Source organism: Alosa alosa, chromosome 17 (assembly GCF_017589495.1).
Source record: "Alosa alosa isolate M-15738 ecotype Scorff River chromosome 17, AALO_Geno_1.1, whole genome shotgun sequence".
NCBI lineage: Eukaryota > Metazoa > Chordata > Actinopteri > Clupeiformes > Clupeidae > Alosa > Alosa alosa.
Genome location: NC_063205.1, coordinates 19,389,223 through 19,407,037, shown reverse-complemented (window position 1 = coordinate 19,407,037; position 17,815 = coordinate 19,389,223). Strand labels below are relative to the sequence as shown.

Here is a 17,815-nt window from a genome sequence, read left to right as displayed (position 1 = left end):
TCACTTTGATAATAAACTACATTTTGGTACAACATATAGAGCAGGAACAACTAAATGTGGCTTAAGCAGTGAGGAGAAATGTTATGCAAAGTGTCAGCCCCTAAGAGTGTCATTGCTTAAATTTGTGGTCGTTTAATGTCAGATAGCAAGAGGCTGGCAGACCACTGTCGGACAGCTGGCGGTCCGCTGGCATTTTGCTCATCGGTTCTCTGGTGGTCCACCGGCGGGTAGCAGACAAATTGCCCAATATTTTGCCACTATTGGTCTAAAACAGTGGTTCCCAAACTTTTAACAGGCATGTACCCCTGAGACATTATGATCTTCCGGAGTACCCCCAACACCACCAATTGTTAACAAGTTTTTTTTTTAATTGTTTTATTAATATTTATTTTTATCAATTTTGTCGAGAATAGTGAATAGGATCATAAACATGATACAAATCTCATCAATAGTCAACATATGATAGGCCTACAAATGTGCTGAATATAATGATTTTAAATAGATCTGCACCTAATCTCACACACAATTGTCTTGTTGAATGCAGTGATCTTATCTGCTAGGTGCTTGTCTTTGCCTTGTAACTGGAGATTTAACTCATTGAGCTTTCCAAATATATCGCTAAAATAGGCCAGCTTCGTCAAGAAATGTTCATTAGTGAACGTGCTTGCAGATTCAAACATGCGCTCTTCCTCCAAGAAGAGGCGACTCGGAGCTCAAACATGCGACAGCACTTTACCTCGGGAAAGCCTTGCCTCGCTGTGAAACAGTACAGCCTTTTGGTCAGCTCCCATCTCCTCTCAAAGTGCAGAGAATAGACACGCTTTTAAAGGCCGGGTCTTGATGAAATTCACCATTCTCACAACCTCGTTCAAAATCTCATTCAGGTCGGGACTAACTATAAGCTGCCTTGACACGAGCGCTTCCCTATGAATAACAGTGCGTCCATTGCGCATCGGGTGCTACCTGGGCCTAGGCTACAGATACAAAAATAAAAATAAAAAAAAATCCTGTTTTCACGTCAGTTCGCGCGCCACCTGGCATGTCTCCGCGGCCCACAGTTTGAGAAACGCTGTTTTACCCTCTCTGTCTGAGTCTCCACTCTCAAATATTTTGTTAATGCGGAGAAAATAAGTGTTTAATGTGCAGTGCAAATGCGGAAGTTAAGTTACCAACGTGAGATAGAGAAAACGTTTGAAAAGGCATTTGATTTAGATATTTTTTCGCGTACCCCCTGAAATCAGTCGACGTACCCCTGGGGATACGCGTACCCTAGTTTGACAACCGTGGGTCTAAAATCTTTTTCATTTGTTCAGTTATACTCCATATATCATTTTATTAACTTTTCTTAATATTCATGACAAGATGAATTTAACGAGATGGTGGTCCAACGGCGGAGCACAAGTGGCACGCCACAGGCAGCATACCACCAGCGGTCCACTATCTGCCAATCTGATTTTGCTATCTGGGAAATTACATTCCAAAACGTACCTTAATGATACTCCACAATATAAAGGAACGAAGTTGACAAGGAAGTACAAGATTATTCGACGGTCGCTTCTTTTCTACGTAATGGGCTACATTAGGCTACATATTTCAGGCCACTATATGGCACCATTTCACTGCACTTCGGACCTTTTTTTGGATGGAAAACCATGCTGTGAAATGGCGTCATCAGGTGGCTGTGCAGCGCAATAGCGCAATGTAATATTTAATTAAAACAGGAAATTACTTGTTTTTTCTTACTAATTATTCATTCTTACTAGTAAGAGTTCTTACTAGTCACATTGACGCTTGGTTTTAGTCACTTTTCAACACACCAGGTATCCAATTAGTCTCATGTACAGAGTGGCCTGATAGACCTTCATGACACATCACAGTTATTGCATTTTTTAAGAGAATCTGACTCAAGTCCTTCACATAGCAAAATACAAACAGGTTTTTACAGTATAGGACACTGAGACAGGTCATACTTAAACTGTCTCCAACCTCCATTCCCCTTTTTGCTCTTGATGGTAATTTTGATACCACAGATGAATGAAGACCCAGTCAGACCAATGGTAGGAAAAATCAGGAACAGAGTTTTATTTAGGCCTACAATGATGCATATCAGGGGAGAAACAGCATGACTTCACCTAAAGATCCATCAGCTGCTCTGACTATACACGGAAACTGTTAGGGTTTAAGTACACAACAGCAAAGGTTAGATAATCATATAATAACATTGTGCACATTGGAACACAGTGCAACAGTGCTAATAACCACTTTTAGGATGTACACCCTATTATTGACAAACATTACAGTACAATGCCTTAAAAAATACCATTGAATACTTAAGTATTTTTAAAAGCAAGTACTTCAACTCAAGTAAAATATAGACTTAGCAACTTGCACTAACATATACACATATAGCATTGTAACTTTACTTGCATTGGGGTAATATTTGACAAGATGTATCTGTACTTTCACTTAATCTGCATGGGGCCAAAAATAAGCATACCAAAAATCACATTTCAAGGTTTAGCAGTTCTTGAGATTTTCCTTTGTAGTGCTCCCTTTTGGCCAATGTGTGTTATATTTTGTGCATAGCCTCTATGTGCATTATTTATGAGCTTACAAAGTTTCATGAGAATGGGCCATTTACAATGGCAGATAATGACTGGTGAAATATGATATGCTATTGGCTCTATACAGGGGTGTTTTCCCCTCTGCATCTGGGTTCAAGTGAGCTTTTGAGGAGCTTATAGCATTCAAACATCTTTAGCTGAGCTGGATGCTTGCTTTGTCTAAACAATAATCATCATCATCATCATTAGTGTATGCACACTTCACAGTTGTGAATTGTATTTGTTGTGGATTATTTCAGCATCACATGTACTGTAGATCCACCTCCATTAGTGCTATTGTTATTCTCATGGGTCACTTTTGCTGTAACTTGGATTCTACTGAACTGTCCATGTTGAATGTGATGAGGGCGGCTCATCTGAGCTGAGCTGGAGGTGCATCAGTGGCTTCATCAGCAGCATTTTTAAATGTAAATGTTTAAAAACACTTAGACATAGACGCTGAATTATTTTTTAGTCATTATTACTATTATAGCCATCAGTTGTGTTAGAAGAATTACCACGTGTATCAGGTAATGATTCCTCTTTCTGCCCCCCATGTTTGGTGCTTGCTGCTGATCCAGATCATATGGTTGAGGGTTTGTTGTGTCATGCCTATTACTCTCCTCAGTGTTAACTTGAGTTGGAGTTGTTTGGTCCCCCCACAGCCTTTCTTTCAAACATGTCTTTTTTCATTTTAACATTACCTGGACCTGCACCTTTATCTGAGTTTGAAGATTGATCATTGCTACCTTCAGGTACTTCTAAAGTCTGGGGAACTCCTGAACTGTCTGTTATCATTTTAACATGATCTGGACCGGCACCTTCACCTGAGTTGGAAGATTGATCATTGGTACCTTCAGGTATTTCTAAAGGTTTAGCTTGGCTATTTTTCTTATCATCTAAAGTCTGAGGAACACCTGAAACACCTGTTATTATTTCAACATGATCTGGACCTGCACCTTCATCTGAGTTTGAAGATTGATCATTGCTACCTTCATGTACTTCTAAAGGTGTAGCTTGGTTATCTTTCTTATCATCTAAAGTCTGGGGAACACCTAAACCATCTGTTATTATTTCAACATGATCTGGATCTGCACCTTCATCTGAGTTTGAAGATTGATCATTGCTACCTTCATGTACTTCTAAAGGTCTAGCTTGGTTATCTTTCTTATCATCTAAAGTCTGGGGAACACCTAAACCATCTGTTATTATTTCAACATGATCTGGATCTGCACCTTCATCTGAGTTTGAAGATTGATCATTGCTACCTTCATGTACTTCTAAAGGTGTAGCTTGGTTATCTTTCTTATCATCTAAAGTCTGGGGAACACCTAAACCATCTGTTATTATTTCAACATGATCTGGACCTGCACCTTCATCTGAGTTTGAAGATTGATCATTGCTACCTTCATGTACTTCTAAAGGTGTAGCTTGGTTATCTTTCTTATCATCTAAAGTCTGGGGAACACCTAAACCATCTGTTATTATTTCAACATGATCTGGATCTGCACCTTCATCTGAGTTTGAAGATTGATCATTGCTACCTTCATGTACTTCTAAAGGTGTAGCTTGGTTATCTTTCTTATCATCTAAAGTCTGGGGAACACCTAAACCATCTGTTATTATTTCAACATGATCTGGACCTGCACCTTCATCTGAGTTTGAAGATTGATCATTGCTACCTTCATGTACTTCTAAAGGTGTAGCTTGGTTATCTTTCTTATCATCTAAAGTCTGGGGAACACCTAAACCATCTGTTATTATTTCAACATAATCTGCACCTTCATCTGAGTTTGAAGATTGATCATTGGTACCTTCATGTACTTCTAAAGGTTTAGCTTGGTTATCTTTCTTATCATCTAAAGTCTGGGGAACACCTAAACCGTCTGTTATTATTTCGATATGATCTGGACCTGCACCTTCACCTAAGTTTGAAGACTGATCATGGGTACCTTCAGGTATTTCAAAAGGTTTAGCTGGGTTATCTTTCTTATCATCTAAAGTCTGAGGAACAACTGAACTGTATACATTCTTCGTTTCCTCTTCCTGACTCCAATGTATGATGCTTTTTGATGATCGATACTCTGATGAGTCACTGGTTTGTTCTTTCTCATCTGCATCACCTTCACCTTTCAAGCACAGCAATGGTTTCTTTTCCATTCTTCTTTTGTTCTTAAATCCTTTCTCATTCCCAGCATCGTTTTGCCCTTTTATTCAAATATATACATTACTTGGTTTAATTTAGGGTGATCTTCACAGCTGAATATATCAAATAACACATGCAGTAAAAGTCTGCATTTGTAGAGACTTACCTGTTGACTTCTTGTAGTAATGATAGCAAAACCCAGTGACAGCAGCAGCAACCACAATAACAGCAGCACATACTACACATATGATGAGTGGGAGACTTCCCGCATCTACAACAGAAATTACATTATTGTGTGTGTATGTTTGTGTGTGTGTGTGTGTGTGTGTGTAACCATAACCATATAATTATTAAAACAATTGTTGCTCCCAAGTAGATGGATTGCCTTTGTGTAATGTATCTGTAAGGTGATTTTGTGCCATGCAGCCATGCAACATACAATAACATGTACAGTGTGAAACTAACAGCATTACTGCTTCTATAAAAAACATGAAATTTGAGCAGTCACCTGAGGCAAAGCACTCATTGCTGTGGTAGGCCACACTGCTGTTGCTAACTGGGTTGTTCACCATACAGGTGTAGACTAAGTTCTGGTCCTTTTCCTTAGTGATCTGTGGTCCAGTCTGACTCTTCATCTGTGCTTGTAGTCCAAGTCCTGACCAGTTGTAACTCAGCAACTCACCTACTGCTTCACAGTGTAATGTTGCCATAGTAGTGTTGCTTATTTGACAGGTGACCTTTGGTCCTTCCACAGGATCTACAGGCAACAGATCAACAACATTTTGCAATAGTCCTCATTATGAGACCGAACAAAGAATATTATTATCGATATCGAAGCACTGGTGTTACAGATGATCTTTTATTTAGTGACAGGGTCTAGACTCTAGATCAGTGTTACTCATTGTGCGGCTCGCAAGCCACATGTGGCTCATCAAGCGATAATTGGTGGCTCGCATGGTAGCTTTGGCGAGATTTCGCCAAATTTGGTTTTACTCATTTTGAGTGGCCTAAACTGTTCGACAAAGGCCATCATCTCTGGCCCCAGCTTGATAAAAACAAAAGTAGGCTCTGATTTAGCCTAGTCTACTGTATGACTTCAATGAGATGATCTTAAGTTTCGTTCTGCTTACAGTATCTCACTGCCACTGCAACGACTTTGAATGCAATACGCTGCCCTGTTTACAAATGCTCTCCTTTTAATTTTGCACTGCCAATGTGGCTCTTGTGAAAAAAAATAGTGAGGATCACTGCTCTAGAATAAACAGATCAAATGTTACAAAAGAATGCTTTTTAAAAATGCTATAAGGCAGGGAGGAGAGGGCGGTAAAGGGGTAGGTAGAGAGATATCATCATATTATTGAAGCAAGATTTTACTCAAGGTATGCCATGACCACTATCATACAATTCTATGTACTGAGCAAGCAGCAGCAGGAAGAAAATGACCTGTTCTATAGCAACCTGTACAGAACCTGTAAGAACAGAAGGCACCCCAACAAGATATCTGGTGTAGACTTTTGCAAGTTCACCGAGCACAGGCACCAGCAAAGGCAAAAGTGTGCCGTTCTTCCATATCTGTTATCATCGGCCATCGCAGAAAACAGCATCATGCCAAGAGGGGCAGAAATCTGGTCAACCTCCAGTCACTTAAACAGTCTTCACCTACAGGAACCTCATTCTCCATGGGCTGGTGGAACTTCCAATCTGCAGTCAACAAAACTGATTTCATTGCTGGCTATGCCAACCACCTTTCTTTGGAACTCCTTGCTCTCAATGAGACGTGTATCAAACCAGAGAACACTGCCATGAAACTCTATGTGCTGGTCATTTACCGCCCACCAGGCCAACTAGGTGGCTTTATGGACGAGCTGGACACTCTGCTGTCCTCCATCTCTGACTGGCATGACTGGCCCCTTATCGGCGATATGAACATCCACTTAAGCCCGGGATAGGCTACACCAACACGATTATCGGCTGTCGGACGTTGTCGGACAGTCGGACGAGGTCAGTGACTCGAGTCTGTTCGGTGTGTCACATGCCATCGTCAGTCAGAAGAGCCATCAGCGTTCATTTTGGCTGATTTGACATTGGCCATTATTACACGGCTCTTCATAATGCTGAAGAATGCTCCATTCACTTGAATGGGCCTTCCCAACAACCGTTGCTGTAGTATAAAAGTATAACAGACCGCTGTCAAGTTTTGTGCTTCTATTTCACGTCTTTCATATCACTAAAGACTGGAACTTCATTCAAAAGTGAAAGCGGACGGTTGATCAGCTGTGTTCTAAAGAATGTTTGATTCAAGTTCAGCGTGTGCTGTTGCAAACTATTTGTTTCTCTGCAAAAGCCACGATGAAACGGTAACAAATAGGCTATAGCCTAGGCTATGTAGGTTAAAGAGTCATATCGTGGGGAGTTTATTGTTTCAGTTTGGCAAGTAACCGTGTAATAAGCGGGATAATGTATAGAACGCCGGTCATTATTGGGAAAATATGTCCCTTCAGGGCGGAACAAGACCCCTCCGCTGCGCGTCGGGGTCCGGTTCGCCCTGTCGGGACTTATTTTCCCAATAATGACCGGCGTTCTCCCTTACTTAGTTTGCAGAACCCGATTGACGCAAAGTGCGTCAAAAAAACACACCCTTCCTTCTCTGTTACATTGCTCCGGAACTGTTCATTGACATGAAACTTGTATTGCGTGACAGAGCAGAAGTGGGGCTTTCCAACGAGACTACGCACTTGTCTGTATGATTAAGTATGACAATGAAAAAAAAAAATCATGAAATTAAATCAAATTGCATCATATTTACAGTCTATTCTTCTCTGCGTTCACCTGCGCACCAATTACTCTCGTGTGAATTACTCGCGAACCCGTGATATGGCAAGCATATCAGATGAAAGAGGGATATCCATTGGTACCATGTATATCGATCCTTCTGCCTTATAAAAACAAAGTGACTGCAAAATAATATCATGTACACAAACCAACGCTGCACACCCATTACTCTCGTTTGAATAACTCGCGGACCCGTGATCGGATAGATATGCCACACATGTCAGATGAAAGAGGAGACACAGAGCTATCATTTTATACCAAGTACAAGTACTTCATCTGTTATAAAACATGTTTTATAAAACAGATGAAGTGGCAGCAAAATAATAACTTCATATAGCTGGACTTACCCCACGTTTTGTCTGTTTTTGTGGCAAAGCATATTTATAATCCAACGCTATCGTGTGTTTCTCTATGGCAAAGCATATTCATAATCCGGTTTTGAGATCCTAGCAAATTCCTGCATGGCATCCAATTCAAGGCTCACATTGAATCCCAATTTGTTCAACAAAGAAACATCTTTTTTGCCTTTACTCTGTTCATGGCAATGCAGTAAAAAGTTGTAGAGAATCATTATGAGTGCATACACCATACTAGGCTAACACGCAAACTCGGGTCAAGTCAGGTCAATCAGTTTGTGTCACAGAGCGCAGAAAGGTCATTTTTCATCACTAAATAAAAAAATGCCATTTATTTCTGTAAGGCCCACACCACATATGTCTGTAAATTACTCAGCCCCAGAGAATCCCCTCCACCATGACAATGACATTGCCAGATTCAGGACAGTCTGCTCTACACACACATGTAAGGCAATTCGATTTGCCAGCTTGCAGTGGTTAGACACATGTCAAAATATATACTATATACTGCTGTTGGATGGGCCATTTGTTTTGTGTTTGTGACCATTTTGTGGCAGATTTGTGGGTAGTGTGCTTTTTAAAGTTAATTTGAGTAGGGGCTTCTGAATGTGTTTTTACTAGGGCTGTCAAAATAACTGATTCATTTCGATTAATTAATTTAAGAAAAAATAACTGATTAAAAAAATAACGCAGATTAATCAATTCCGTATGACCTTTGACCCCGAGCCGTTGTAGTCAGTAACCATTAGACTGTAAAATGAAGGAGAAAGAAGAAAATGTGCTGACTAGATCATTGATTGGAACATTTACTTTTAAACAACGGCCTGATGGTGTAAAAAAAAAGTGTTAATTAAAATAAAGTCCTCTGCAATGTCTGCAGCAAGGAATTTGCATATCACCGGAGTTCGTCAACTCTAAAGTCGCACATCAATGCAAAGAAATAGTGTTGACATTGAGGGAAGTGTTTCATTGTGTCCCCTAGGTTATATCTGTGGCCTGAAATACCTTGTATGTGAAAAACAACTTCTGCCCAAAGCACTTTTGAATTTATTTACTCAGCATATTAGGTCATATCATAGATTATTATGGCCATTATTAAAATAATAATAAAAGAGTTTTTGAACTTTAATGTCACTAATGCTGATTATTCAATGATTTATTTAAATTTAAACATTTAAAATACTTTCACAGCAAAAATTATATATGCGATTAATTTAGATTAATATATCACAGAGTATGTAATTAATTAGATTAATTTTTTAATCGATTGACAGCCCTAGTTTTTACCTTGGATTTTGGCACAAGGGATTTTAACATCTAATCCTGTGTATTAATGTAATGCTGAAGATAGCGTAGCCTAGTGACTGCTGTGAATAGGGCAGCAGGCAACTAGGGAAAGCCCTTGTGACAGCACGGAAAGACGGCTGACAGGAGGAAATAGACTCCGCCGGAGCTACAGTGGGTTAGCAGCTCATTGTGGCAGTAGCCCAGGCTTTACTACTACATGGTTACTGACCCTGGAACAAATTTGATTACGAGTAAGGAAAACATGTCTGTGGAAGCCACTAATTCATAGAAAACTGAGAAGAAGCTGCAGATGTGCGTGTGTGGTTGGCAGAAGGTTACAAGTCTAAAGGGCCTGAAAATTCATCAAGGGAAAAAGAAGTGCTTGGTAGAGGGAACACAGGGTCCCCGCATTGATAGCTACTTCTTAAGAAGTGCATCAAGTCAGTCGGTTGAAGTTCAGCGACAGGAAGAAACCCACAGTTCACAGGACATCAGCACCCCTGTTGTTGAGGAAATTTCTAGCACTGAGGCAGAAAGAGGGGCCAGTCAGCCTAAGAGGGAGAAGATTAATGGTCATAGGCCTGGGGTCAGATGGCCAGGCGCAGCAGAATGTAGAATGTGGAAAATGTTAATAGTGATTTGGTCAGCATCCTGGTTCAGCTCAAGGGGCTGAATGCAAATTAGAGAAAATGGGAGACATTATTTATAGCTATGGTAAGGACTATTGAGATAAGGGCAAAACGGCAACATGAGGTAGTCAAATCTAGGTGCCAGCAGGAGATAGATAAACTTATCAAGGAGAGGAGGCAGCTGAAGAAAAAAGCTACAGATGATGAGAAGGAAGGTATTGACTGTCTACAGGCAGATGTGAGGGAGGGGTTGGCAGTGCTAAGAAGAGCTGAAAATATTAGGAAAAATAGGAAGAAGAAATCACAAGCTCGACTAGCATTCTATAAAGACCCATTTAAATTTGTTAAGGATTTATTCGTAATGCAGAAGAGTGGTAGTCTTTTGGAACCTAAGCAGAAGCTTGAGGAGTATTTAGAGGTAGTGCACAAAGATAGGGAGAGTTTCAGAGAGATGGTGCTTCCCGCTGATATCCCACCTACCCTGGTAAATTAAGTAGCCAATGTGACGATAGTCCACCAAGGTGGAAAGAGGTGCAAGAAGTAAGAAAACGTGCAAGGGCCTCTTCAGCCCCGGGACCTAATGGAGTGCCCTACCGGTTGTATAAGAGTGCACCAGATGTTTTAAGATTTATATAGCAATTTATGAAAATAGTTTGGAAAAAGCAGAGTATTCCGAAGGCTTGGCGGAGGGCTGGGGGAATATTTATTTTTAAAAAAGGACGCAGTGGAGATTAATCAATTTAGGCCAATTAGTCTACTGAATGTTGAATGGAAGGTTTTCTTCAGTGTGGTGGCACGGAGACTGACAAGTTACCTTAAAAGGAATAAACTAATTGATACCACGGTGCAAAAAGCTGGAATTCCTGGCTTCTCCGGGTGTTTAGAGCATACCAGTATGATATGGCACCAAATTCAATTAGCAAAGCGTGAGAAGAGAGACCTGCATGTTGTGTTCTTGGATTTGGCTAATGCTTTTGGGTCAGTGCCACATAGTCTGTTGTGGGAGGCCTTTAATTATTTCAGAAACCCAGGTAGCATTAAAAGCTTAGTAAAAGCATACTTTTATGTATGTTATATGTTTTACTACAGCTGAGTACACCACAGGGTGGCAGCAACTCGAGATAGGAATCATGGCGGGATGTACCATCTCCCCACTTGCTTTTACAATGGCAATGGAGGTCATCATTAGGGCCTCAAAAAGGGTAGTGGGTGGGGGAAGTTGCAGGAAGGGCCATGCCCCCATTAGGGCTTTCATGGACGACATGACAACCTTGAGTCAACAGTTGAATGCACCAACAGGTTGCTGGATAAGTTAAATAGCAATCTGCAATGGGCCAGAATGAAGGTGGAGCCAAGTAAGTCTAGGGGCTGTATTTTGCACACCAGCGCATGGCGTAAAACTCGTTTTCCACCCGCGCAAAGTTTAATTCAGTATTTTGCACGTTTATTTTTTAAACAATGCGCCCAGGGGTGTGGCAATTAACAACCTAGGGAGGGGCCTGGCGGATTGACTAAAAATCGCTATTGTACACCTGGTCAGAAATCTATGCCGAGTTGTTTATATGTTATTTTAAGAGTGCATTGTCAACAGTCATATTAGCAGGTGCACGCACCATCCTTCTATCATTCATGAACGCACACCAGCGCACGTCCATGCAAAACATTACAAATTGCACGATTACAATCGGAAACATAATTAGAATAAAGTAGGGCTGTCAAAATTAGCGTGATAATAATGTGTTAACGCAATCATATTTTAATTTGATTAAGAAAAAATTATGCAATTAACGCACGTTGTCTTTGACCCCTTGAATGACCCGTATTGAGGTGTTCCACACAGGGCGTGCGACACTGATGAACAGTAGCTGTGCCGCCAAGTGGTAGTCTCATAGAAGGGTGTTCAGCCACATTAAAAAGAATCAGCACAGAAGTTGAATTATGGAGAAAGAAGGGATAATGGATGGGAAGTTTATTTTCAAAACTTTGCCAGATAGTACACTTGACAAAACGAAAGTTATATGCAGTATTTGTCGAGCTGAGTTCAGTTATCACCGAAGAACATCCAGTCTGAGGTATCACTTGCAAGCCATGCACACAGATCCCAGCTTGAGCTCTGCTTCTGGTAACGTACGACAAACTACACTTGACAGCCGTTTTAGAAGCAGATCGATGGATACGTCGACCTCCAGTAAACTGACCCAAGCTATAGCTAAATTGATAGCCACAGCATGCAGACCAGTTTATATAGTGGAGAGGCATATGGCTGATGTATGCGCGAGTCATTTTATGGATGTGGCGGGTCAGTGGAACATTGAAGAGAAAGTGAGCACGCTAAACACAGACAGTGCTAGAAATATGATTGCAGCTTCGAAACAGCTACCATTCGAACATCTGCCGTGCACGGCTCATAGCCTTCAACGCTCAGTCACAGTGTCTCTACAAAACAGTGCATTTGACGGTGCACTTGCTAAATGTCGCAAAGTGGTTGGCCACTTCAAACATAGCCCACCTAATACTGCTGAACTCAAGACACAGCAAGTTGACTTAAGGCTGAGGCACTCATTCAGGACGTTCCTACAAGGTGGAATTCCACTGGAGATGATTAAACAAGTGCAAAGAAATCAGGAAGCACTGAGAGATGTTCTTGCCCAGAAACAAACCAATGTTACCATGCCAACAAAGTCTGAGATGGAGAAACTTCAGAAACTGGAGATATTGCTCGAACCATGCAGGTACTATTTTGTGATCAAAATTCCATTGTAGGCCTAGATATGCTATAATCCCCCATTTACATAAACCACATTTTTGATTAGACTGACAACATTCTCTGCTTGGAGCAGCCAGTGTGCACTCACCTCTGTGCAATAGCCAATGCCCTGCCTCTTGTGTATGAGTGTTTATAGCAGAAGTTTAGTGATACTTGACCCATGAACCATAGCCCTGATTGTCTACAGTCAGCTTGTGCTGTCCATAGGAAAAATAACTTGTAGCCTAATTTTGACATAATGTGGACCGAGTATGGAGAGACTGCTAAAGCTGGCCTAATGGAGCATATAGCCTACGTTACAGTCAAGGCCATAAAACCCCATTAGCTTTAGCTGCCTAACCATATCTCATATTTCAGCTTGATGTGAATTAGTCCCTCAAATAAATGTTCTATTGTTTAAATTTTGCAGATACTTTACAGAACTCCTTGGAGGTGAAAAGTTTGTATTCTGTTCAGTCGTGTTGCCTGCATTATGCCATCTGTCCCGGGTGATGGAGACTTCTGAAGATGATCCAGCATATATTGTCAAGTTCAAGCAAACCTTCAGTGCGGACATGACGAGCCACAAAGACAAAACCAACCTTATATGGCTGAAGATTTCAACTGCCCTTTTAAGGACCTCAAATGTCTACACAGATCTGAAAGAGCAGAGGTGAGGGCATTGATTGCTGGCCTTCTGAAGGAGGAGATACAGTACATGGACAGCAGCCAGTGGAAGAACCCTCATCTGAGCCACCAAACAAGATGGCAGCTCTCTTCTTTTCTTCTGACTCTGAGTCAGACGAGGAGCAGGATGACATTGAAAACGGCCTAACACGCTATAGGGCTGAGCCAGTCCTTTGCAAGGAGTGTCCCTTAGAATGGTGGTGCAAACATGCTTGTATCTACAACAAGTTAGCATGTCTTGCCAAGAAATACTTGGCAACACTGGCACATCTGTACCTTGTGAGAGATTGTTTTCCCTCTCAGGTCATGTTGTTCAGAAAAAGCGAGCTGCCTTGTCATCTAGAAATGTGACCAAACTTGTGTGTCTTAGCAGCTGGCTTAGGACAACTAAATAGAAAGTTTAGAGAAATACCAATCTATATCATTCAAAATAATGTGAGACAGTCTCTCAGAGTTCAGAGTTCACTGAGTTCTCACTGTGAATTTGAAAGGTCTACTTTCTGTTTTGCCCACAGACTGTCAACATCTATATCAGAATTTATTTTGTTTTTTGTTCCACTTTACATTCAATAATTGTAAGTGACCTTCTTGATTACAAATGCAGTAAGTGACAGCCAGTCAATAAAACCCCCTTGAGATCAATTGGTCTAGTTTTTACTTCTTAAGTACATTTGGTATGAATGACAATGTGTCATTACATTTGATAATCTCATTTAACTTCAATTGGAGTGGATTTAAAATAGAATTTTAAAAATGTGATTAATCGTGAGTTAACTCACCATTACTATGCGATTAATCAACTAAAACATTTTAATTGTTTGACAGCCCTAGAATAAAGATATTACGAATAGGGATCAACCGATATATCAGCCGGCCGATATTTGCGTTTTTTAAGTGTATCGGCATCGGCCGATAAGCGGCTGCGTTCGCCGATAGTTTTTCCTCCGCATTATTTACATACAGGCATCCACAGGCAGCTCTGTGGGGACATTCTAAAACACTTAACGTGAAAAAGCTTAACGTGGCTTAAGGTAGGAAATTTGGTGATGATTCATCGTTGTTTTCCTACCTTAAGCCACGTTAAGCTTTTTCACGTTAAGCGTTTTAGAATGCCCAGCTCTGTGTTGCTGGAGACGCTGCAATTCACGTGCAGACTGCCCCTCCCTCACTGAGCAGAGTGCCGGTGGTATACGGTAACTGGCTTTCATGTTAACTGGCTGGACTGTTTACTTTGCCTCTGGAGTTGACGTAACCGCCCCCTTCTCTTGCAGGTGTGTTCAGCTGATGATTTAGCCTTCGATACCTGGCCGCAGATTCGTCTGTTGAACTGAAGTTCAAATAGACATATTTGTGATGCTGCACTTTGTTGTTTAATAAAGCTTTACAACACGATGTGTCAACGTTGGAAGTGTCAGGTTGTCTGTAGGCTAGGCTACATGCGCTGGACCATGAATATGCCACCAAATAAATAAAACTAAATAAACTCCACGTGGGTCTCGATCCACTACTAAATTAAACTACTTGCATGATAACCTGACATTAACCTGCTCGCGCCACTAACCAGACTGACACTTGCCAGCAAAATTGGCCACACTTATTTACTAGGCCTACAAGTAAAAGAGGTCACCTAGTATGTTATTGTGTTTGTAGCAGGTTAACACAGTGGATCATGGTAACTGGCTACTGTGTTATCTTGTTACATTGGCCAAGCCATTTAGACCTTCAAAGTATAGCCTAGGCCTAATGGTTTTTACGTTTCACTGACTGCTGGTCAGGCTGCCCGCGGCCACCTAGTCTATCTTCAGCCTAAATTGAGGAAGCATTGCTGGTCAAAAAATGTATAAATTTAAAAAACTGAATGGCGAGGATTGAACCCGTAGGCTAGTCTAAAAAAACATAACAAATCATCCTGTTGAGCCACATATGTAACTTATCACTTGATAAGAAATAAATTATTAAAATATAATCCAATACATGGACAATTCCATGGAAAATTAAGTTTTTTGTAACATCCATAACGCCAATAAAATGTGAAGGTATGATGTGAATGATTACATGAAATTTAAGCATTTGCTATTTTTGGCTGAAGAATGTACATGAGAAAAAATGCACAAACAATGAATGTTATCATTCACATCATACAAATGCCAAGGCATTTCACTGGCGTTATGGATGTGACAAAAAGTCCATTTTCTGTGGAATTGTCCACATCTCAATGTGGACAATTAACATGTTATGTTAACATGTCAAAACATGAACGTAAATAGCCTAGGCCTACGTGTATCTTGTGATATTTGATATTACATTTCTTTTGTGATGCTCAATGCAGCTCATTGCACTTCTAATGGAGGGTGATGTGGTACAACATAATGACTGAGCTAGGCTTAAGGCTAACAACAGTAGAATGCAATAGGTGCAGTGATGGCTCATGATGCAATACAAGGAACAATCATAGCCAGAATGTTGTTTAAAGAAGACAAAAGGTCAAAGTCTGGTCAATTGTGATAGAAATGCTGTAACTTTAGGCTTACTCATTAAAATCAACAGAGAGCCCACTACCTGTATATTGTAACCCAAAACTTAAAGACATGTCAAGATAGGCTACACAGTGCAGCTACTGGCCATTTCTGTGCCCTAACTGGTGAAATACAGTATTAACCTAAGTATGTCATTATATGGCCAACTATAAAGATGTAATCTGCCTGTTCCCAGGGATGGGTAGTATTTCTGAAACATGTAATATGTGTTTCAAATGCAAAATAGTAATTTTGTAATTTTAAAAATACTGCAAAATACTATATGTGAAAAACACAAAAAAAGTAGATACTACAGACAGGTGTAATGAATAATTGGTAATTAGGCAACAATGGTTTATGTTTATCACAATCAGCTAATGTGAGAACAGCTGTGTTCAACAACACTTACAGCTTTTCAGTGACAGCTATTGCTGAAGCATCAGCTCTGGTCTGAAGCACTGGTGTGAAGTGGTACGCAAGTAAAGATGTGCAAGTTTACCTGTACAAGTTCACATAAGGACACTGACAAAGGCAACCATGTCCCATTGTCTCCATGCCAATCTTTAACAGAAAAATGTCAGATATCTCAACCACAATGACATTAATAGATGGTAAGGTGTTGACTGTACCCAGATAGGTCAGTCACTTAGGCCTACCATATATCGTGGTGTTTGCAGTTTGGTTTATTGCCTTGGCTAATGTGGCCATTGACAGTTTATGAAGTTCCTCTGTCAAAGGTAGAGAGGTTGGAAAAAATGATCAACTCCTTTGTCAGAAAATGGCTCGGAGTCCCACGCTGCTTAAGCAGTGTAGCCTTGTATGGAAAAGGCATTGTAGACTTGCCAATATCTAGTCTGACAGAGGAATTTAAGTGTGCTAAGGCTAGATTGGAAATGACTCTTAATCAGTCCAAGGACCCAGTGATGAGAAAAGTTAATGCAGGGAGGAAGTGGAACCCATAACAGGCAGTTAAGCAAGCTCAATCAGCATTGAGGCATAGGGATATAATGGGCCATGTGCAGCACGGGTGGGGGGGTCTAGGGGTGGGCGTAAGTAAACCCTTGAAGAGCAAGGCTTCTGCAGGAGAAAAGAAGAAAATGGTAGTGAAGGAAATGCATAGACAGGAGGAGACTGTAAGATGTACTAAGGCAGTGTCGCAGGCAAAACAAGGGCAGTGGGTGAACTGGGAAGGGGTGGAAAAAAGACGGATTAAGATAGATAGATTTCAATTTCCCCGTAGGGATCAATAAAGTATCTATCTATCTATCTATCTATCTATCTATCTATCTATCTATATCCTATCAGGGTGCAAGGTAAGTCTCACCCACATCATAACCAGGTATTGAAATGTGTGGCAGCGACAATTGAGGATAAAAGGAGAGAAGTCAATTCATTAGCAGCTAGTAAAGGGGTTAGGCAAATTAACTTTGTACGTCAGGGGGATAATCCTTGTTCCGCAAAGGCCAGGTGTAAAACCGGCCAGTTGGAAAATCGAGCGGGCTGGGAAATGAAGGTTGATCTTGGCCAGCAGATGGCGGTACCTCCACATATAGTGAGTACTAAATTAAGACCTGACGTAATTCTATGGTCGGATTCAGAGAAGATACTGTAGTTTACTTCTTTGAACTCACTGTTCCTTGGGAAGACAGAGTGGAAGAGGCCACTGAGCTGAAGAGAGCGAAATACACTATAATAGCAGAGGCAGCCAAGCAAGGTTGGAGTAGGGATGGCGGAATTTAAAAAAAATCTTAACCGGCCACTGAGCCTCATTAACCGGTTAAAGTCGGTCACCGAAAATTCTATAACTGCCATTTATGATACCCGTGTCCTGTCGAGCGTCTTTCTCTGCCCGTGAAACAAGTTATCCCCCCATTTTAGAATGGTTAGGCTCCTGTCACACAATGTTAGTTCGTGCCCTTTGTATTATAAATTTTCCCCAATCATTGTCCACTACTTGTGGAGGAATAAGGGTATTGTTTTGGGGAGAAAATAATTGCTTTCCCTGGCGCACTC

At 40.8% G+C, this 17,815-nt stretch overlaps 1 protein-coding gene across 1 annotated transcript in view; it reads right to left on the bottom strand.

The window, feature by feature from the left end:
* Positions 1–2,080: 2,080 nt before the first annotated feature.
* LOC125310725 overlaps positions 2,081–17,815 on the bottom strand; it is a 39,557-nt gene continuing 23,822 nt past the window's right edge. Inside the window, exons 3-5 of the mRNA XM_048268365.1 lie at positions 5,258–5,506; positions 4,916–5,020; positions 2,081–4,810 (exon numbers count right to left, since the gene is read on the bottom strand). Of these exons, the coding sequence (XP_048124322.1) occupies positions 3,234–4,810; positions 4,916–5,020; positions 5,258–5,506 (1,931 nt within the window). The 3' untranslated portion in view covers positions 2,081–3,233. The remainder of the gene's footprint in view (positions 4,811–4,915; positions 5,021–5,257; positions 5,507–17,815) is intronic.